The sequence below is a fragment of the Hordeum vulgare genome, chromosome 5H (assembly GCF_904849725.1).
Source record: "Hordeum vulgare subsp. vulgare chromosome 5H, MorexV3_pseudomolecules_assembly, whole genome shotgun sequence".
NCBI classification, from domain to species: domain Eukaryota; kingdom Viridiplantae; phylum Streptophyta; class Magnoliopsida; order Poales; family Poaceae; genus Hordeum; species Hordeum vulgare.
In genome coordinates this window covers 330,069,257-330,093,409 of record NC_058522.1, presented here as the reverse complement: position 1 = coordinate 330,093,409, position 24,153 = coordinate 330,069,257, and the positions used below count along the sequence as shown (strand labels likewise).

Below are 24,153 nucleotides of genomic sequence, written 5' to 3'. Positions count from 1 at the left end.
GGTTCCAGAACGAGCACGACATGCGTCGGCAAACCTACTTTGTCGGTCGTGCTCATAGCCCGCCCCTCGCGACCCGTTGGCACGCGCCAAGGCGCCCAAAGTGCGAGGCCGGACCGTAGCCTGCACACGATGCTGACCTTTTTTAGGGCCCGCCACCCTTTCTCTGGACGTCGTCTCCGTACATTGACCTGACCCAGGACGAGGACGACAAGGACGATAGTGTCTGAAGACGGCGGCGGCGCGCGGGCGGCAACGGTAGATCTATCATTTTTTTAATTATGTTTAATTAAGTGTGGGCCATGGACTATCAGGGACTGTTTAATTATGTTTTGTTATATATTAAGCGCCAGTTCTTTTACCAGCTTTTTTGAGCTTCTAGAATAAGTTGTCCCTGCCTACCTTGTTCTAAAAACTCAACTAAAATTTTGTTTTTAGAAGCCTGCCAGTCAAGCCTTAACTATTAAGCACCTAAAAGAATAAATTTTGTTGGGTTTATAGAATAAGCTGGAGGGGGCAGCTTATTCTATAAGCCACCAAATAACTGGCCCTAATATTATGTTAGTTTGTAATGCCTTTTTATGTGTGTTTTTGAAATTGGAATGTCTTTTTATTTATTTGATCCAACGCGAAAAATTTAAGATAGGGTGGCCCGTTGGATGCTCGGGCGGACGGCTCAAGCCGAACAAAGCGTTTTCAAAAGGACGTCCGTTTGCGGTGGTCGTACGTTTGGAGTCGGTCTTACGACCGCTGGATGGCCAGCCAGATCAAGCCACGCCCGTAGGGATGGGCCTAGATGGATGGTAGGGCGTCACAGAGGTCGGCTAGTTTATGCATGATTAGTACACTAGTATTAGCCCCATGGTCCATGTGAGTAGCCGGGCCAAGCGCATCCACGGTTTTCACCTTGCGCTTACGCATGCACAGAGGAATTGAGGGGGACACAAAATGTTGGTTTCTGGAGTCATCGCTGGTTTAACCATTGATTAACACATAGCAGCCTGGGCTAGCTAAATCGTTCTCGTGCACGTACAGCACAGGTATATATGTAGGGAGAAAAACCGTTTGTTTCTGGAGCCATCCATGATTTTGACCATTGATTAACAAGCATAGCAGCCTGGGCTAGCTAAGCGAGAACACATCAGAGGTATATATAGCTAGGGAGAGGGGAAAAGGCCGGGAGAGGAGAGGAGAGGAGAGGAAGGACGGAGGAAGAAGCATCCTCCTCTGTCCTATCCCTATCCGTGGAGGGGGGGAGAGGGTCGGTCGATTCGATTCGACTCGATGGACGGCAGCTTCGGCCGCCGCCGGAGCGGCAGCCATGGCGGCGTGGACGGCGAGTGGCGGCGGTGGGCGGTGCTGGTGGCGACGGTGTGGGTGCAGGCGCTGACGGGGACCAACTTCGACTTCTCGGCCTACTCGTCGGCGCTCAAGGCGTCCATGGGCGTCTCCCAGCAGTCCCTCAACTACCTGGCCACCGCGTCCGACCTCGGCAAGGCGTTCGGCTGGTCGTCGGGGCTGGCGCTGCTCTACATGCCGCTGCCGGCGGTGCTGCTCCTGTCCGCCGCGCTCGGCCTCGCCTCCTACGCCCTCCAGTACTGCATCCTCCTCCCCTCCTCCACGCTCGCCGCCACCCTCCCCTACCCCGCGGTTCGTCCTCTCCTCCTCCTCCCTACCCGACCATGCCATGCCGCATCTCCATTAACGTACCTCCATGCATGCTCCTTCATCCGGCATCCGCCATGCATGTAGCCATCTAGTACCTTCTTGTCGATTAAGTGAAGGTCACAAAAGTTACACGTAGCCATCATCATCATCCACTGGAGAAGAGAATCGATCCCCGGTGCTGCAGCTGCCGTCGCTAGCAGCACATCAATGGAAAAGGCATCCATCGTACATGATGGTTGATGTACGCACGCACACGTCGCCGTCGGTCTTCCACGGCCACACACGTGAGGCGGAAAAGATCTAGGCTGAAGAAGCCAACAATGAAGGGAGTGGCGGTCGTCGTCGACCATCGTCTGGGCCGCAGGTTTATTTGGAGGACCTACAGCCAACCACTCTTGCTTTGCTTGCCAGCCTCGAATGGCTTCCCGGCCGGCCATTCTCGCTTATTTGTCGTCGTCCTTACCTTACCAGCGCCGTGTCATTGTGTTGTGTGGCTGGTAACTGAATTACTCCCACTTCACTCGTCTAGTCTTTCTTTCGTCGCACTGCAAGCAACTTGTACCGAGTTTCCTCTCGTAGTAGTATTACCGCCTGCCCTTTGACTTGGCGGCTAAGATGTGGGCCCGCGTGTTAGCCAGCCAAATTTATGTTTGGGGACACTAGGTCGGAGGAGTCGTTGACATTCTAGAATACCTACCTAGATCATGCCAAGTAATTTTAATACTACTCCCTATTAACTAACTCAGCGACGCCCAGGGCGGCATCAATCATGCATGACTAGTTTCGAAAAAAAAAAATGCATGACTCAACAACTGAACAACCACAGAGAATGATACTGCTCTTCTTTATTTTCTCAAGATGACTAGTATAATAACCGTGCATTATTACGGAACCAGAGAAAACAATTGCATTGGCTCAGTAGTACATAGCAGCCAATGCAAGAAACTCAATTAGTACTACTATATACTGCAAGATATGTTTTGTTTTTTTCGAATTTGGAGGGGTTTAGTGGGTTCTAGATGGACGAGGGAGATTGGGCCCGGTGAAGTGAAGGGAGTAAACTCACCGCCATCAAAAAGAACATCTTATATTTTGATGCGGAAGAAATACAGTAATAAATAGAGATAGGGATAGAGAGAAAAAAATGAATAAAAGGGGACGAAAAGGTTATGGCATCCATGCATGCCAAGCCGTCATGCCCATCCTGCCTCCACTTTTCCGTCCAAGTTAACTTCATGCTTGCCTCCTCTTCTCTTCCAACCATCCTACCGGTACGCACACCTGCCATTCTTCTACACCACGCCCTCACCTTACAAGCAAAATATAAATGGATTACTACTCCCAAAAAATGCATGAGCGGGCATGGTGCCACGCGAGGATGGTATCAGCCCCTTCCGTTGCCACATGATTTGTACAGTTTATATGCACACCCTATCCCATGCCCAGTTTATATGCATTTATTATCAATTTAACCCTAACCCTGTCATCCGAACGCCACTTTGCTTAAAGTTAGTTTATGATTAATACAGAATTAGAATCTAACTTTAATCTTTAACTGAATTAGAGTATCAAAAAACAGCTCTTGCAATCCATGCGAAGTTTGTGAACTGACGGTATGAGGCAGCATATTTAAAACACGTGCCCGCGCAAGCCAACCACCAGAAACCTGCCCCCATCCCTTTAATGAGCTGTAAATTTTGGGACCCAACATCTTTTGAATGCAACATGCAGACCATCCCTTGTCTACCCGGCAGCTCCTCCCTCACTCATCCGGCTTCTCTAGAATGAGCGTGCATATTCCTCTCATTAACATGTTAAATTTTAGTTTTTTTAGATTTTTATTTTAACAATTAAAACAGGTTAGTTAATTCATTAAACTAAGGTTATGTTTATACCTCTCTCTCTCTCTCTCCCTATCTTCATAGGTGTGGTATATCTTTACTACTCCCTCCGTTCTGAATATAAGTCATTTTAGAGATCCCACATTGGACCACATACGAAGCAAATTGAGTCAATCTATAATCTAAAATATATCTATATACATCCGTATGTAGTTTATAGTAAAATCTCTAAAAATACTTATATTTAGAAACGGATGGAGTACTAGATGTAATATGTACGTAATATATTTAGCTCTCCAATGTGCACTGAACACCAACGAACAAAATGATCCATGCCTCAATCATAGCAACAAGAATTCAGTAATTCAGCATTTACTCCCTCGATTCCAATATGTAAAGGGTAGTAGTATTTTATTTTGTTAGACAAGGATTTGGCAAACAATTTATTGGTCCGGGAGATGAAGTTGGTGTCACTAGTTAGTTACCCAAAAGTACTTGCTTATATTTCGCGAACTATAGATATATTCACCCAACAATATTTAGGAGGGAGCACTAACTGCTAACAATCCAGCGCGCCGTATCAATTCTGAGGGCGACATGACATCAATGGGAGGGTGATCGTGTTAAAGCATCAAATTAACTCACCACAGAATGATTCGTCAACCTGCTTTGCCCGGATCCCGATACCCGCACCAAGAAGGTATAGGACCCAAATTCTCAAAAGAATCAACAACAAAAGGTCAAGATCTGCAGAGACAAGGACCTCACACGGCAAAAGCCACTCACAACCGTGTAGCCCCGACCCGATACCTGAAGATCAGGGCAGCATCGCACACGCATGCTGCGTTGCATCCCCGGAACAGTACCACCCACCTGATTCTTATCTTCTCCTCTTCGCCATATCCAGCAAGGAAAACAACATGCAAGAAATACACAGCAAATAAGATGCCAAATTTCTAGTAACAGTTTATTACTCCCTCCGTTCCATAATTCTTGCCATGATTTTAGTTCTACAGTGTTTACCTGAGCGATTGCATCACTAACTAGTCATCACTGTGCAGTGCTCACATCAGATGTTCACTTCCAGTTCCAGGCACAGCTTGAACAAGCACATCAGTATTGTCACTCGACCTGCTGCACCGATGCATTGCATATTAGTACATAGCATTCCCAAGAAATGACCAGAGCAGGTTACATTGGGCTGATCATTGCCTGAAAACTTTCCTGGACAGGCAAACTGTCTGTGAGCTCAACTTAATGAAACGACCGAGCAATTCTGACTAACTTGTTGCATCGTTCGCAGGTGTTCTTGATCTGCCTGGCAGCAGGGTGCAGCATCTGTTGGTTCAACACGGTCTGCTTCGTGGTCTGCATACGCAGCTTCTCCGCAGCCAACCGCCCCCTGGCCCTCTCCCTTTCCATAAGCTTCAACGGGCTCAGCGCTGCCTTCTACACCCTCTTCGCCAACGCTCTCTCCCCGTATTCCCCATCCGTCTACCTCCTCCTCAATGCCATCCTCCCCCTCGCCGCCTCCATCGTTGCGCTCCCAGCGATCCTCCTCTGCCATCCACATGATCACAGCAGCCTCCGCAGTGTGCCAAAGCATGACAGGCGTGTCTTCCTCTGCTTCTACACCATTGCATTCGTCACCGGCATATATTTACTGACCTTCGGTTCTGTCACCACAACCAGCTCTGCTGCAAGGGCCGTCCTCATGGGCGCCATGGCCCTCCTCACACTTCCTCTCATCATCCCTGCCGCCTCGAGTTGTTCTGATGTAGGCACGCATGGTCCTGACACTGAATTGGCATTCAACCACAATGATCCACAAAAGCCGCTCCTTCTCAACCATGATGACCATACCGAGACCAACGGCAGCATGGCACATAAAACAGAGGAATTGCAGCCCAAGGGCTGTTGCTGTGGGACGATACTGGATAAGGGCTGTGTGTTGGTTCTTGGTGAGGAGCATAGTGCAAAGAAGCTCATCCGGTGTGTTGATTTTTGGCTCTACTACACAGCATACTTTTGTGGTGCCACTGTTGGGCTGGTGTACAGCAACAACTTGGGGCAGATTGCACAATCGTTGCAATGTCAACCACAGCTCACCATGCTTCTTGCAATTTACTCCTCTTGCTCCTTCTTCGGCCGCCTTCTCTCTGCACTCCCTGACTTCCTTCACGGGTATGTCTGTGTTAATCTAGCTACATACAGATAGCTTAACTCTCATCAACTAGCATCCTAGCTAACTATACCATATAATTTGCATGCAGGAGGGTGTCATTTGCTCGGACAGGGTGGCTTGCGGCAGCGTTGGTGCCCATGCCAGTTGCTTTCTTCTTAATGTGGAAATTGCACGATGTAAACACTCTGATAGCAGGAACGGCGTTAATTGGCCTAAGCTCAGGTTTCATCTTCGCTGCGGCAGTGTCAGTGACATCCGAGCTCTTTGGACCAAATAGCATCGGTGTGAACCATAACATCCTCATCACCAATATCCCTCTTGGCTCACTCCTCTATGGACAGATTGCCGCCCTGGTATATGATGCAAATGGATTGAAGAGTACGGTACTGGACAAACTCACTGGCACGGTTGACACCATGATAGTGTGCATGGGTGCGAAGTGCTACTCAAACACATTCTTTGTGTGGGGTTGCATCACATTGCTGGGCTTGGCATCAAGCATAGCCCTATTCTTGAGAACAAGACAGGCTTACGCTACTGCTGCTGGTCAATCTAGTTGTAAGCACCATAGCCAAGTCTTGAGTTGAGAAAGGAACTCCTTGTTTGTTCCTCACTGTTCTGAAGTCATGGCTAAGCTTGTACAAGTTTTGGTTCGGTTCTGGGTGGACTGGGTTAGATGCAATACATGTAATTACTACCATCACGAAATTCAACAAGGGGGCAGCAAGTTATGAGATTAGCAGCCCTATGTAAAAGGTAGAACCATTGTTCTGTTTACAGGGCACTAATGTCAAATTGAAGGCGCAAGGTGGTTTGCCTTAACTTACTACTGATGTTTCTTTCTGACCTCACATGAACTCATCTGCTTTACGTATGGTGGAGTTGACATTGGATCAGTCTAAAATGCTAGCCTTGGGAAATATTCCCTCCGTTCACAAACATAAGATGTTTTGGATATTTAAATACGGACTACATATGGAGTGAAATGAGTGAACAAACATGCTAAAAACGTGTCTATATACATCCGATTAAGAAAAAAAGTTAGAACATTGTATATTTATGAACGGAGGGAGTAAGAAAGTAGCTTCTTATGACACAGAAAACAAAACAAAAGAAATCTAAACAATATGCCATGAGAAATAAAGGTCTAGAATTTGAATTAATGGGGCAGCTGGGGTACCCCAGATATCTTTGATCACAAAATTTAGCATCAACTCCCAGAAAAGACAGTCCTCACTCAACGAATGGAAGACATAGTTTGGTTTGACCTCTGCAAGTCTAAGATTCTTTATTATTTTTGCTAAACATAGCAGATACTGAGTTTGAATGACATTCAAAATGGATGGGTATGCATGGAAACAGTAAAAGAATCCTTGTTAGCAAGTAGACATATGGATCTGACATGAGCATAACTCCTTTAGAACATTGCTGGAAGCTATCATCCAGCAACGTAAATGTTTCAACAGCTATAAAAACGCCACATCCGCATTACCTCGTTCAAGGGATTACGATACATTGGAAGGGTGGGAATGCAATTACTTGAAAGGAGGACCGATGAGCCTATCATTCCCTATTTTTTCTCTTCCTCATCACGCTTGTGCCATGGATTCAAGGCTTCTCTCATAGCTTGTGCTTCTGGACTGCTTTCCCAAGCTCGTTTCTCTGACTCCAGTACCGTTACCTTCTCATCTGTAGTAAATAGAAAGCATCATTAACGTTATCATGCACCAAACAAACCAAAGAACTTGACAATGTGAATCCCCATGGGCACCTAACAATAGAAGTTTGTGTTGTTGTTACTGATGGAGGATTTCCTCATCAATCAAGTTTAATTAGTACTTCAGGAGGAATGCTGGATTCATTAGCTAATGACGTCTAGAGGCCCCATTGATTTCACAGAAACACCTGACTAGTTAACTCTAGAGCTAGGTGTAAAATTCTGAGGAGACTTGGCATGCGCAGGAGATGAAAACTTGTCTAGAGTGCATCTACCCTAACGATTTGATCAACAAGCTAATTACAAGAGGTTGGATATTGAATGGAGGAGGGAGGGACGCACAGAAGCCGGTGTGGATCATGAAAAGTTCCATGGCGGCGCCTATGGCCGCGCCGCCGACGGCGATCTTCATGTACCACCCCGCGAACTTCATACGGCGCTGCTGGCCGCAAGCTGCTGCATCCACAAAGTCCGATCAACCGTACATCAATTGAATGGAGGGGGAGAGATAGCCGGTACCTGTCAGGAGTCAGAGTCAGAGAAGCGGTCGCCGGAGCGAGGAGGCGGCGGCGGAGGAGGAGGAGGATCGTGGCACCAGCTTACCGACCGAAGCGAGGGCGAAGAAGAGATAGCGGGTTGTTACGGCCCAATCCCCAAAGGCCCAACAAAACCGGCAAATCTCTCTCTCCCACTGGACTGAAGAGTGAAGACTGAACCCTTCTAAAAAAAAAGAAAAACTGAAGACTGAACCCACGTGCCGTACTCCCACCCACACGCTCGGCTCGCGCGCACGCGCGCGCAGACTCATGGCGGCGACCTCGCCGGCGCCGACGAGGGCCGCCGCGGCGCTCACCTTGGCCCCGAATAGAAGGGTCCACCATGTCCACATGCCTTCCAGCCGCCCCTGTCCCTGCCGTGCTTCTGCCGCTCCTCGGCGGCGCACTCCGCGGTGCCGCGCGAAGCCGACAGTCAAGGGCGTGGTCGACGACGACGAGGACGCTTCCCGGGAGTCAGAGCCTGAAATGAAGGAGGAGGAAGCTATGGCTTCGATGGGCACGCTGCCGGGATGGCTCAGGCTTGACACGGTTGGGATGGATATTCTGAGCATCGCCGCGCCCGCTGTGCTCGCGCTCGCCGCAGACCCCATCGCTGCGCTCGTCGACACCGCCTTCGTCGGCCATATAGGTAATATATGTTCTTTCTTGCCATCCTGCGCACAGACTATGGTACAAGGTCGATCCATCATCCATGTTAATAAGACGGTGTTTCAGTTTGAGCAACTTAACCAACGATGTTCACAACCAAATTATTGCTATACTACTAGTCCTATTTTGCAGCATTGTAACCTAGTAACTGAAGATCTTGTGATAGAAATTTCGAGCCATTGACATGCATGTGTAGTCAATCTGCACACAAAGTTATGTTTCTCGAATGTAGGATTGCAATTTTTCAAGTAATAGTAATATTTATACCTAGCTATCTCATGAATTAAATATATTGGTTTTTTATATTCATTTTTTGAACTGGAAAGATCGTTGGTCTCTTGATCATTTTTTACTCTATCATCAGGTTCAACTGAACTTGCTGCCGTGGGTGTATCCATTTCGATCTTCAATTTGGTGTCCAAGTTATTTAATGTTCCACTTCTTAACGTGACCACATCTTTTGTTGCTGAGCAGCAAGCGGTAGATGATGGTTATAGAAGAACAGGAGAAAGTAAGCTAATAAAGTGCTCGAAGATTTGTGGAAATTATTGTCATATTTCGTGTTACACTAATTATCTCACTTAAAAGATGAATTTCGAAGATCCCCAGATAAGTTGACTGAAGAAAGGAAGTTTCTTCCGGCAGTCACGACATCTTTGGCTCTAGCTTCTGGTATTGGGTTGATGGAAACTGTGGCACTTATTTTTGGATCTGGAACATTGATGGATGTCATCGGTATACCAGTGGTATGTAGGACTAATTTATCGACAGTCACCAGGCTTAAACGTTTATTGTATCTACGTATTGGCACTCAATTTATTATGTGCTTAGCTGGTAATGTTCAGATAAATGTATTTTTTGTGTTCCTTAGAAAATGAACCAAGTTAGGTTGAGATGGAAGGAAATAAGCAATTATACTACCTGGGAAAGTGAGTTAGAATATGATCATTTTTAGTGGTCAATCATGCTTTCTCATCTCTTGAATTAACTGTAGTCTAGAACTAAATCGCGCCTGGAACACAAGCTTTGATTCGGTTGTAGTCATTTCAAGCCAAGTATTTTTATCATGTATTATTATTCTGTCAGATTCCTCTTGGGTATAAGTTGTTCTTTGTTACATAAACAGGATTCCCCGGTGCGTATACCAGCCGAGCAATTTCTTGCTTTTAGGGCATATGGTGCTCCACCTATCATAGTAGCACTTGCAGCACAGGGTGCATTTCGTGGGTTGATGGATACAAAGACACCTTTGTACGCTATTGGTAAGATATTGCAATTTCTTGTGGCCAAATTGCATAAGCTTAATCATGCACTCCCTCCATCCGGAATTAATTGTCGCTGAAATGAGTGTATCGCGTTTCAGCGACAGTTAATACCGGATGGAGGTTGTAGCTTTTTTATCATTTTTAGTATCTTTAACAAGCAAGTCTCAGGAACACATATGCCCTATATGCACTTCAGATATCCTTTTGACCCTGAAACAGTAGGAGAGGCTCCTGCTGCAATATGTACATGAGATATTATCTTCTTGATTTGGATGTTTTGCATGCAGGTGTTGGTAACCTAGTAAATGCAATACTTGATGCCATATTTGTCTTTCCGCTTGGTTTAGGAGTAAGAGGTGCTGCGTTGGCGACTGTAACATCTGAGTATGTTAAAGCTATCATGAAAATCTAATGTACTTTCCTCATTGGTGGCCCCTAGCTCTTACTTTTAGTGATCTGCATCCATGGGGATCTAATTATCTGGAAAATATTTGCCTTCTGTCAGGTACGTGATAGCTTGCATCCTCCTTTGGAAGTTGAATAGTAAAGTAGTAATCTTCTCAGGAAAGATTATTGCTGGTGGAGTGATCCGCTACCTGAAATCAGGTTGGAAGATATTCATGTTGTTTATTTCAAAGGACTTGAGAACATTAGTTTTGCATACCTTATCCATGGATGTGATGTGACCTCAGTAGTTGTTGTTCTCTTAAACACATCAAATTGTGAACTGTTCTGCAGGTGGACTGCTGATCGGTAGGACCATAGCAGTGCTCCTCACCATGACACTGTCGACATCTCTCGCTGCAAAGGAAGGGGCTATTCCAATGGCTGGCCATCAGTTATGCTTGCAAGTATGGTTAACAATCTCTTTACTCAATGATGCGTTAGCTCTTGCTGGACAGGTATGTACATTATATAGTGTGGTATTTTATTTCTACCCTGTTAGCTTGGTGTGTGTTCTTGAAGTATCCATAAAACAATGCAGGCTCTACTTGCAACTGAATATACGAAAAGAAATTACAAGCAGTCGCGCATTGTTCTGTACAGAGTTCTGCAGGTTAGATATACATTTCATGGAAATGAAGTTCAGAAATACTGCTCAAGTTCTCTTTGTCCCTTACCTCCAAGTGTAAGATGTTTGTTCACATCTTCTGTTACGCAGATTGGAGGGGCGACTGGTATGGCACTCGCTATAATCTTGCTTTTCGGGTTTGAGTCTTTCTCCTTGCTTTTCACAGACGATCCAGCAGTTCTGGCTATTGCCAAATCTGGAGTATGGGTAATGAGATATTTACAACTGCTCAAATAAAACCTAATGTGACAAGTGAAGTTTTGATACCATGATACTTACTGCTCCGATATTAAAACTTTCAGTTCGTCGCCATCTCCCAGCCAATAAACGCTGTTGCTTTTGTGATTGATGGGCTCTATTATGGTGTATCTGACTTCGCATATGCTGCATACTCCATGGTCTGAACTGGAGCTCTGTTTGCACTTTATTCCCTGTCTTGCTGTCAATAGTAAATGAGCTGCAAAATATTGAACTATCTGGTTTGCTCAGTTCTTTGCAGGAGCCATATCGTCGGCTTTCCTACTCGTTGCCGCTCCTCAATTTGGTCTTGGTGGCGTCTGGGCCGGTCTCATTCTTTTTATGAGTTTGCGAGCAGTTGCTGGGTTGTGGAGGTAGTGTAGACTATATAGGTTTCCATTGCCCTTCTCATGGAAGTTGGGATGGAAAAAACCTTGACGACTTCAGGTAATTTTCTGATGTGCAGGTTAGGGAGCAAAGGTGGACCCTGGAACTTGATCTTGTCAGAGACTGACTTACGCGACAAAATGTGATACCCTAGATAATTTGATGAGAAGATGAAAAGATAGAAAATAAGACATCTTGGCTTTCTTGTACAGTTACTTGGCAAATACATGTACAGATCCAGTGGAAGTTGCAAACTTCATTTACTGCCAAGGCATTGTCACTAAGGTTGTAGCAGTAGAAGCACCTCTTACTTTGTTGTGGCATTTGTTGCAAGTGCTACGGGTAGTTGGTTTGGTTGTCTTTTACACCTTCAGATCTACCCTAGATATATAAGCATTCTCCACTTGGTTGTAGCGGTTATTGCAAATGCGACAAAAAAGTTGGTTTAGCTGTTTTGTACACCATGTGCAGGAAAAATATTGTTTGCTAGCCAACATGTGCATGAAGTACTGCAACTTCTACTGCAAAAGAGCTATGAGGTGCGCGTTTTTATGCTCATTTTGGCTTTCTTTTTTATGTAATAGGTTGTTCCTTACTTCATGTATTAGCTCAAAGCTTTAGCCTTTTGGGGGAAAATGTTTCCTTTATTCCTCTGAAGAAACCAGTTGGTGGTGATGGTCCTCTCACCTTGGATGATATCAATCTACTATCGATGGCTGAGACTGAACTTCGATTGCTCGCCACCCGCTTAAATCTATTTTTGTAAAAATACCCCAATCTTCCTTGAATTTTTGGATATACACCGCGCAGCATCTCAATTCAATTCAAGTAATTGGTCTCGTAAACATGTATTCTTTCCTGTCCATGAAATGTAATGCTTTGGACGAACCTTCGATCAAACTTTTAAAAAAATAGTATTAATGTTGTTTTAAATATTTAGGTCGGAAACTTGAAATTTTTGTGTTAAATTCTGTTGAAAAGTAATCCCTGAAGTATTACAGTTTTGCTTTGTTTATACATATACTGTAATAAAAAGTACTCCCATCTGATTCGTTTTCTTAGGCCCATCTTGAGAAAATTCCATACTTATATAGAGTTTTTCACAATTCGCAAAAAAAAGGTTTTCATAAATCCTGAACCAATAGATGCGCTTGTTAGGATGACATGGTAGCTGACTAAGTTGACAAGTGAGACGCATACTCATTAGAGGTTGTTTAAAAATTTATTTGATTCAGTCAAATTATATGAATTGTATTGATATTTAATGAATGATTATGGCTAGAGGCACCACACTAATCGTTGGGCATCTTTGATTTGAAGGATATTCATACGAATTTTGAAGGATGGGAAATTTTCCTATGTTTGTCGTTTGACTCGTAGGGATTAATTTTTTCTATATTCCATATAATTTTATCATCCAATCAAAGCTCTTAGAAAGAATCCTTTGTTTTTCGTGTGATGCAGACAAGCAAACCAAAATCAAATAGTCCAAAAGGGATGGCATTGTATTCCTATGTTCTTTCTATTCATGTGTTATTTAAATCATGTTAATCAAATAGATCCTCGCTGTCATATGAGATATAACCCCAAGGGATAGTGGTTGTTTTACTTTTCAATACGTTGCCCTAACCGATGCGCCTGATTGTTGGAAATATGTCCTAGAGGCAATAATATTGTGTTATTATATTTTCATATTCATAATTAAGAGTTTACATTCTATGCTATAATTGCGATTCAGTGGAAATTCATATGCACGTGTGGAATGATAAACGGATAAATAAAGATTCCTAGTCTTGCCTCTAAGGCCGGATCACTTGTTGTTGGTGATCACGTTTTCCGAATCTTAAGATATCGTTAAGTGTAACGATGATCGTAAAACAACATTGAGAGTATGACATTAGAAGAATGATCATATTGAATCGACCCAACTTTGGTTGTTGTACTTCGAGATAATATCGTCTAACATCAATTGTTATAACACAAAGATTTAACATGTGTTTTATGTTCCTTAGACCATGAGAGTATGGTACTCACTTCTTACCGTATTATGAACTTTGGGGTTTCCCAAACATCATGTGCAACTAGGTGATCATAACAATAACTTACAGGTTTATCAGAAAGTTTGACAAGGGACTAGATAGCTTGAGAGTGGGATTTTCTCCTCCGATGATTGAGAGATATTATTAGGGCCCTCTCAGTGTGACAGCATCCATCATCATCTGGGTAGACACAGGCGACTTAGTCACCGGGATGCCGGAACACGAAAAAGAGAAAGAAGAACAAAACAGGTAACGGGGATAACGGGTATAGTGAGCATGTGATGACTCGGAGGATGCCGATGCATCCCGGGTTTTGAAAAGTATCGCGAAGCAAGGGAATATCACATGATAACCAAAGTTTCACTCGAATACCATTCGTATACTTAAAGGGATCGATATGTGCATCCATGGTTCCGCTACCGGCCATTGAACGAAGGAGTTTCGTTCGTGTCTATAAGTTACCGAACATACGGGGTCACAAGCTTAAGCTAATCACGATATGCTGATTGTTAGTAGGACGGGAGTAATGAGAACATATTTGTGAAATTGTATCATTAATATTCGATCGATATAGTTTCGAGAGGATCTAGAAGGGATTCGGAGAGTATCGAGTAATACCAGGTATTACCGATAAATATAACTTCGGGCTGCTTCAACGTTCATGTGGAAGTTCTAGGATTTCTAGAAGTATAATCTACTAATATGTTTTTCCCATAGTTTTTTTATACTTTTTGAATGGTATAATGATGATAGTGTGGCTAGGAGGTTGTTTGGATCTTGCCCATGGCAGCCACACCAACTCGTGGGCAAGCCAAAAAATTGGTGAGCCTTTTGGCCGCCCGCGTTTTTGCCAATGGTTACTGTAATTATGAATTGGAAGCATGGATGGAGCATTGACAAGCAAAATAATTGTCTACCATCCAGATAGATTGCCCGTATGTGATCAACGGCAATTTTTTAGCTTGGCAACTTATTGCTCAAAACTAAACAACCCATAAAATACAATGGCACTGAAAGTGATTTGGATGCGACACTGATAGATGCGACAGACTCCGAGGCAAAGACAGTGGGTGAAGGAACAAAAACAATAATGATTTATAATGGTAGCAAAATACAATGATGCCCCAAAGGATGTAAATATTAGTTGCACGCACCGAAATTTGCCTATTTTAGGAAAAACAATAAACCATGACGACTCATATCATTTTGCATTGTGACTCATGACAAAAATGTGCATGCTTATATATTAGCCTCGTACCAGTTTACAAATGGGCCTCACTGCTCATTCATGGCAGACAAACAAAAAAATTATTGATGACATTGCAACAAAATCGATTAATAATCCAAAAATATGGTAGCAAAACCAAACTTCAGTAATAGCAAAACACCATAAAGTTTCTGCGTATATAGGAAATAGTATATTATCTAACTATTCATATAAAAAATAGATAATTATCGTTTCAATGTTGATGAAATATCTGTGAACTGGGGTGGGTAGTGAAATAGGAGGTTGCCGGAGTTTATATATTTATCATTTTGTCATGTTTGACATATATTTTTTGGAGATCTAATATTGCCTTCCAAATGATGACCTCCACCTAATTAAAGTCATTGTTTGATTCCAAGTAGAAATTATTTGGTGACGACGTCTAAAATTTGATCAAAATTGCCTTGTGAATAAATCAGAAAAGGAAATAAATCTATTTGGTGACGGGGTCCCAAATTTTAGAAGGAACTTTCTTTCCCTTTCCTCTCTATCACATGCATATGGGAATGACTGATTTCTTGATTGTACAAGCATTATCTTTTTGTTAGAAAAATCATATCTCCTACTGCATCCTATCTTATTTTTCTATCCATCCTATCTTATTTTTCTATCCCAGCCAAAACAAATATTTTAATTTTGTTATTAAATAATATATACACTAAAGGGTTGCCCAGGAGTATGTGTATCACACATTGATATATACTACTAAAATGGCTCCACTGATACTTGTCAATGAAATATGCCGTAACTTTTTCATACATATTTTATTGAATATAATACATTATTAAACCAAAAAAGAGATATGCCGATACTTCAAAACATGTCACTTGGCAACGAAATGTTGCACGCACCATGTTGATACATTTGTATATTAAAAATAAAATATGCATTTGTGTACACATAGATAATTCTAGTGTCCATCATTTCTAGCGTGAACAATATCATTGACGAATGCACATGTTTCATTAAGTGTCATGAGTCTGGCTTCATGGATATCTATGATAAAGACCAGTGTGAGTAATGACGTAATATTATAGATAATAATGTAATGACAATAAATATAAAATAGTATGCAACCCCTACTTTGTAGATGATGATCATCATCATCAATGTCAGGAGAAAAGAAGAACGTGTTCTCCCTCATAGTGTGCAAGCATTGACGCCTCCAATTTAATTGTATGTAAGTAACAACAAGCTTTTCGGACACATTTTAGGTGTGTTGCAAATGGTAGAAGTAACGACCAACATTCTTTTCACATACACGTAGAAAAATTATCTGCCATCTACAAACCAAAACATATGTTTATTTATGTTCGAAACAATAAAATTGAAAGAAGCATATGAAAATCTTAAATTTTAAATGGCGCATACTGAAAGTTCATGGGGCCAATCTCGAGGAAAGGGATGTGGCGTCTATATATTAAATCTAGGCAAGAATAACAAAAACATCTGCAAAATTTTAATCAAAGTGAGACACAGAGTTGTATGGAATAATATGTAAAAACAAAGTTAAAGATGGTGCACTAGTGATACTTCTCTTCCATAATGAGAATATGACCCCAAACTATGGGAAACACGGTGTATAAAATTGTTGATGCTATCGTGTGCGATGACATCCCAACTTCGGTCCTAGCATTTAGTGTGATTACAAACTCCATGGCTAGATACAAAAATGTCCATCGGGTGTCTCCGTGGGCTTTAACCCAACGCGAGTAAAGTCATAGGTCATGCCGTTATGTAGCATGGTGTTGAAACGAACTGCTTGGTTGTTGTATACGACAGCTACCATTTTTGTTCTCTAATGTTATTTTATGAATCATAACAATAATCAGTGAACAAAATTGTTTGTCAAATGTGTATATTAAAAAGACATGTTATAAGAAGTGATGAGTAATGGCTTACATCCTGATCCAACAGTATAAGCTGAAGGTAAACATTTCTCGTTCCATTCTTCTTGATTTGGGCCTTCCACATGACCCTAGCATGAATGATCCAAGAATTCTAAAAAATATGCTCCATCTAGACGCTTTGGAAAGTCAAGTTCCTGTGCATAGAATAGAATAAATGGATGATGTAAATAATTGAGCGGTGATGGCAAATTGTCGTGTAGGCTGATTCATCTATCTTGCATGTTCAACAGAGGGGTGATCGGTCGAGGGATGGCAGGAACCTGCGGTGATGCCATCACCCTCTTAGAGGTCCTCAATCTGTATGAGATTACCATGGTTGTGGAGGAGATGGCTGAGCCTATGTAGAAATATGGGATATATATGGTGGTGCGGGGAATTTTTATATAAGCATAGTGGGCGACAAAAAATGAAATATCTTTCAAAATTGGTTTTGGCGGTCTAGGTGCTAGTCCGTAAAAAATCTTTGTCGTACGACCCCACTCTTCGAGCGATCGCAATAGTCATTTCATCAATCTTTTGCAACCTCATAAATATTGCCAATTATTTTTAGTAACCAAAAAATGTGGATCTCCTTGTAATCAAGGCCAATATCCCTCACCGAACATGGTTTCCATTTAACCAACAAAATCGCAAGTCATTTGATCAACCTTCGGCAACCTATTAAATTTAGTTTATTTATCTGTAGTAACACAATAAATTCAGACCTCACTATAATGAAGGCCAGTCTCCCAATTCATCATTGGCACAGTATTTGGCAACCTAACAAATATATTTAATTATTTTTGGTAACCAATCAAATTTGGATCTCCGTGTAATCAAGGCCGGTATGTGGAAGGCCGCAACATTTCCATATTATTGATGTTTTCCATTGGAGGTGTGACATGGAAAGACCAACCATATTGATTGGTGTTCTTTACGGAAGGAAAAAAATTCCCTCGATTACTTTTTATTGTGGACTCGCTCGGTTTGGAAAGGATCTAATTCCCTCGATTCGCTTGATTGCTTTTTATTGTGGACTCTCTCGATTTGGAAAGGATCTGATTCCCTCAATTGCTTTTTTTATTATGCATTAGGGAAGGATGGGATTGACGGGTTTGTATGAGGGAAGGTTGAAAGGATCGATATGGTTGACTAGAGGGGGTGAATAGGCAACTAACATTTTTTAAGCTTTACTTACACAAATTAAGTTTAGCAACAAATAGGTTGTCTAGAAATGCAACTAAGTGAGCAACCTATATGATGCCAGAAACAAGAATAACAAGTAAATAACAAATACAAGTAAAGGTAAGAAGTAACCAAAAGTGGAATCGATGAAGACGAGGATGTGTTTCTGAAGTTCCTTTCCTTTGAGGGGAAGTACGTATCCGTTGGAGCGGTGTGGAGGTACAATTCTCCCTAAGATGCCACTAAGGACATCATATTCTCCTCATGCCCTCACACAATGGCAGATGCCGTGATTCCACTGGTGGGGCCCTTGAAGGCGGCGACCAAACCTTTACAAACAAGGTTGGGGCAATCTCCACAACTGAATTGAAGGCTCCCAACGAGACCATGAAGCTTCACCACAATGGAATATGGCTTCTAGGTGACATCAACCATCTAGGATGCTCAAACACCCAGGAGTAACAAGATCCGCTAGGGATTGATGGGGGGAATCAAATTTCTTTTGGTGGAAGTGTAAATCACGGCCCTCATGTGTCTCCAACTTATCTATAATTTTTGCTTGCTCCATGTTGTTATATTATCATTCTTGGATGTTTTACAATCATTTTACTACAAATTTATATTATTTTTTGGTACTAACCTATTAATGGTTGCAAAATTGCACAAATTCTTGTTTCACACTTTGATTAGTAGAATTTATTATAAATTGTCGAAAAAAACGCAAAAGGAGCCTTGTTGGAGGAGGACTCTAACTTTCCTGAAATCTGTCCACAAATAGTTTTTAGAGACCGTCAGTTGACCCCCGAAAATGGCGTCAAATGGAAAAAGCTAAAACTAGGAAAGTGTAGGGCATTTTATGGCAATGATTATAGACTATAAATTCGTCCAAAACGGAGTTCGTATGCGATCTAGAGAGTACTTTTGATGTGTGGCAACATATAACATCATAAGAGCTAACGTCTAGATACTGCCTCCATACAATTTTTAAGTAAATCTGAAAATAAACTAGACCTACAGAGAAAGATTTTGCAAAAGGAATCAATGAAAAAACTTTCGTAGATCAAAAATTATGAGTAAAAGAAAACCAGGGACTATTCTATAATAAAACAAAATCTGAACAGGGGCTAGTGTGAGAAAACTCAAAGCACCCGAAAGGAAATGCGCCAACCTGCAGCGAAGACGACTTCTGGCAAAGGCACCTTCACCGAAAATGTTTCAGAAAAAGAGAGAACACTGACGAGGGGGTCCCACCCTGTCAGGTTTGAATCTCACCGGTGCCAGAGGCGCGCGGTGGTCGCCGGCGGCGATTGGCGAAGGGAGAGAGCTAACCAAGGGCATCTACACACTCACCGAGTACCCCCGCACGTCGATGAGAGGTAGGCTGGGTCGAGGGGAAGGCTCTAAATCATCGACGACCTTGCTCCGGCGGACGGCAGCTTCGAGCACCACCGGATCTCACCGAGGGGTTCATCTGCAACCAAATTGGAGAGGGGCTTAGGAAGAGGGGTTCACTAGTGTAACACCCAAGGTGCGATCCTATCCTTATTCTCTCATTTTTTTTATTTGGTGGGCTCTTTGGCCTCTTTTTTTGCGTGGGCTTCTGTGGCCTCTTTTATTTCCTCACATGGGACAATGCTCCATTAATGATAATCATCACACTTTCAACTGAAAACTTAGAGTAACGATGACTCTATATGGAATGCCTTCGGTAGTGTACCGTGGCAATGATCTAGCATGACATAGACATCAATGGAAACATCATGCTAGCTATCTTACGATCATGCAAAGGCAAAGTAGATGTGGTGGCACATGTCATGGTGGTAGTTGCATGGCAATATATCTCAGAATGACTTTGAAAAAGCCATAGTAGGTAGGTATGGTGGCTGTTTTGAGGGAGGCTAGTGGTGGGTTTTGTGCACCGACGAAAGTTGCACGGCACTAAGAAGATAGTGATGGTGGAAGGTGAAAGTGCATCTAAACCATGGACTCAACATTAGTCATGAAGAACTCATATACTTGTTGCAAAAGTTTTATTAGTAATCGAAACAAAGCATTCAACACATACTCCTAGGGGAAGGGTTGGTAGGTATAAACCATCGTGCGATCCCGACCGCCACGCAAAGGATGACAATCAATATACTAATCATGCTCATATTTCATCACATAGAGGTTCACCATACGTGCATGCTACGGGAATCACTAACTTCAACACTAGTATTTCTAGATCCACAACACCTTACTAGCATGACTTCAATATTACCATAACCACAACTCAAAACTAATTGAGATGAATCAAACTTTTCTAACTATTCAATGCACATGAAGGTGGAAGTTTTCGTATCCCTTTAGATAACTACCACTTTTGAGACTACTTTCAAAGCATATATCAAATACCAAGCCACGCACCGCTGTGCTCTAAAATATATAAGTGAAGCACATAGAGCAAAAGTATCTAGCTCAAAAGATATAAGTGAAGCACATCTGAGCTGAATTGTCTACCAAAAGATATAAGTGAAGCTCGACAAAATCACGGTGAGTGCATGTCTCTCTCTCTAGGTGTGCAGCAAGGATGATTGTGACACAACAAAAATAAAAGACTCCTACGATACAAGACGCTCCAAGCAAAAACACATAACATGTGGTGAATAAAAATATAGCCCCAAGTAACGATGCTATATAGCCCCAAGTAAAAATATAGCCCCAAGTAAAAATATAGCAAAATAAAAATATAGCCCCTTAATCACAAGCGCGATGCATCTCGGGACCACTCGGGCGCGCGCCGCTACATTGCTGGCATCTGAAAAGCTTCGGCTGATACCGCTACGCCGAGTACCCATAATTCTTCCCGCGTAGCCGGTTAGTGCGAAAAGGTCTCCGACCAACCCAGATCAAATACCCAAATCCATTAGCATTTTAATTAGGCCATCAACACAATCTCACGGGAATCCACCCGTCTTACAACTAATCACCCATGATCCCAGTAACATGGTCGAGTAACTGTGTGGTTGTAACATCGGGGGGAATTCGAGGTATCACCCTCGTTGGATTCCGAATGATGTACCCGTCAAGGTGGGCTTAGAGGAATCACCCTCGGGGGTCCCACACTTGAGGGGTTGCACGACAGGGGCGTCATCGGGAATGGTGAAAGAGGAATCACCCTCGATAACCACGACCGACTAGCTATACTACAGAGATATCATCAGGAGTACTTAGCGAGGTGTCACCCTCGGTACCCGATAGTATCTTTGTAGCGTCGTACAACGAAGGGGGTGTATGTGTTGTGTCGGGTCTGGCTCGTCGATCAGAGATCGAGATTGAAAACAAGCGGGGCAACTGAACTACGGGGTGAGAGGGGATGACTGCTCCACCTATACTAAGCATATTAAGGATACATGACTGAAAGTAGCAGTTCATCAAAAACAGGCTATGCATCAGATATAAGAGCTAACTACAACAGTAGAAAAATACTAATGCAAGCAGTAGGAAGAAAGACATAGGCGATATAGGAATGATCAAGGGGAGTTTGCTTGCCTTGCTGCTCTGCGGCAAAGGACTGATCGGCAGGGTCGTAGATGTACCCGGCAGCAGCGTCAGTCTCGGGGTCTACCGGTAAGAAGAGGGGGAAGAAACAATAAATAATAGCACCGATGCAACACAAGGCATGACATGGCAAGATGCAGGCTAGACATGAGCTAACGCAGCAACATCCGTCATAGACGGGTCGGAAGAATATCTGACGATATTTTCCGGGTCTCGGGCTACTACCGGTTATACTGGAAACGATGGAAAAGTTCCATGTTTGCTATGCTAGGGACGCGTGACAGACGAATGGACCGTGTATCCGGGTTCGTCTCGCTTTGCTAATCAACTTTCATGTTGAAATTATTTTGATCTGACTTACGGATTATTTAATATTAATTTTCAAAGTTTTATTAATTATTTAGGAATTAAAAACAGATTTAAAAGATTTAATAAAATCCTATTATGACATCATCGCGATGTCATGCTGACATCAACATTTGACTGGTCAACTGACCAGCGGGTCCCGAACGTCATAGGCACAAGTTTTATTTAAGATTAATTTTAATTAATCAGATTAATTTAGTGGGGGACCCACGTGTCATACTCTAATTATTCTAATTAATTAATTTAACTAATATATCTATTTATTTATTTAATAAAAACATTATTTTTATTTTTTTATATTTAATTATCGCGTGGGGCCTCCCTGTCATAGACAGCGGGTGCATTGGCCCCACCGGTAAGTGACCCAAGGCCATTTACTCATCTTTTTTTATTAGATACCTAACCGTGCAAATATCGTATTCCTCTAAATATCCATATACGCAAATACATACATCACATCTCATACATACATACATACATACGCATCTAATACATCATTGGTTTTTTTTTTTTCTCTCAAAACTCTCATCTCCCTCTCTGTTAACAGAGAGACACAGAACTCTCTCTGCTCCAACTCAACCTAGAGGAACCAAATATTCAATCCTTCCTACCGGAGTCTACCGTCGACGGATCGAGGTCCCGTTTGCCGGAACGGAACCGGGACGGCGAGGAGAACGACATGGTGGGAGGAGCCCGAGGAGGGGCTCACCGACGGTGACGAGACGGCCCGATGAAGCCGGAGTTCGCACGAAGGTGAAGGTGACGACGGTGACGCGGTTCCGGTGAAGACGGGCGTGCCGGCGAGGAGGAGCCGGCCGGAGGTTCGCCGAGAGGGGCCCCGGTGAGGAGGGGCCCCCGGAGATGGAGCCGGCCGGAATTGAGGCCGGCAAGAGGGACCTCGAGGAGGCCGGGGCCCCTGCCGGCGGGGTAGAGGCCGAGGGGGGGGGGCGGCTCGTCGGCGGGAAGGAGGGCCGAGGGGGGCCGGGGCTCGCCGCGGGGAGGAGGAGGCCGTGAGGGGGCTGCCGGCGGGAGGAGGAGAGGCCGCCGGGGGGGCTGCCGGCGGGAGGAGGAGAGGCCGCCGGCTGAGGTGGGGCGAGGTGGAGGAGGGATCTGGGGGAGTGGGGCGACGGGAGGTGGGATGGGGGCTCTCGGTTGGTGGGAGTGGGGGGGGCGAGAGAGAGAGGGAGTTACGAGAGATGGGGCTCGTGGGGAGGGAGTTACGAGAGGGGAGGGAGGGCGCTGTCGGTGGGGGGGTGGGGCCCCCCACGAGGGGGAGGCTGGCGGCAGCGTGGGAAAACGGGGAGGGAGCGAGAGGGGCTCCCTCGCTAGGGGGGAGGCGTTAGGGTTGCGGGATGGGGGTGGCCGGCTGGGCCTTTTGGCCCAGTTGGGCCGGTTGGTTTTCCCTTTTTTTTGATTTGTTTTGTTTTGTTTTACTTTCTTTTCTTTTTTTCTTTTTTTATTTCTTTCTTTCCTATTTATCTTACTATCTGATTTTTCTTTTTAAATACTTTATTTTATCATTCTTTCTTTTACAATTTATTATACATACCTTTAATTCTCTCTTTCATATACATATTCTTTTAATACTTAACATGAATTTATAAAATACTTTTTCTTTTGTTTTCAAAATTTTGGATTCGGACAGACTCGAATCAACGCGGGTCTAAGATGGGAATTCGATGACGTGGCATCATTAGCGGGTGATCACTGTAGCTTAATTACAATAATTACTGTTGCAAATGTCGAGGATGTCACAATTCTCCCCTACTAACAAGAATTCTCGTCCCGAGAATTAAGAGGTAGAGGGAAAGAGCCTGGGGTATTCATCACGAAGATGATCCTCGCGTTCCCAAGTAGCTTCATCTTCAGAGTGATTTGACCACTGTACCTTAAGGAACTTGGTGACCTTGCGACGAGTCTTACGTTCAGCTTGGTCGAGAATGCGGACCGGATGCTCTTTATAAGAGAGGTCTTGTTGTAGTTCAAGCATATCGTGATCCACTGCTCGAATAGGGTCCTTGAAGCAGCGACGGAGCTGAGAAACATGGAAGACATCGTGAACCTGAGAAAGGTTCGCCGGCAGTTCCAATTGATAAGCCACTCTTCCATGCCTTTCGAGAACAGTGAAAGGACCAATATAACGAGGAGCTAACTTGCCCTTGATTCCGAAACGGTGTGCACCTCTCATTGGTGTGACACGAAGATAAGCCTTTTCGCCAGGTTGATAGACCATATCCTGATGATGACGGTCATACTGACTCTTCTGACGAGACTGAGCAGCCTTCAGATTCTC

The 24,153-nt window shown here is 43.5% G+C and overlaps 1 protein-coding gene and 1 long non-coding RNA gene across 2 annotated transcripts; one reads left to right on the top strand and one right to left on the bottom strand.

Annotated features, from left to right (window-relative positions):
• The first annotated feature begins 1,034 nt into the window (after positions 1–1,034).
• On the top strand, positions 1,035–12,033 carry LOC123399370. The gene is made up of 16 exons (XM_045093786.1): positions 1,035–1,647; positions 4,810–5,690; positions 5,780–6,249; positions 7,705–7,820; positions 8,371–8,593; positions 8,978–9,124; positions 9,202–9,359; positions 9,740–9,875; positions 10,166–10,262; positions 10,384–10,484; positions 10,617–10,780; positions 10,864–10,935; positions 11,041–11,157; positions 11,253–11,348; positions 11,440–11,561; positions 11,654–12,033. The coding sequence occupies exons 1-16, from the start codon at positions 1,282–1,284 to the stop codon at positions 11,718–11,720; spliced, it is 3,333 nt and encodes a 1,110-aa protein (XP_044949721.1). The 5' UTR covers positions 1,035–1,281; the 3' UTR covers positions 11,721–12,033.
• LOC123399371 lies at positions 3,953–4,656 on the bottom strand. The gene is made up of 2 exons (XR_006610361.1): positions 4,530–4,656; positions 3,953–4,398 (listed from the first exon to the last, which is right to left on the bottom strand). It is a non-coding gene; the product is annotated as an uncharacterized LOC123399371 (long non-coding RNA).
• Positions 12,034–24,153: the final 12,120 nt, after the last annotated feature.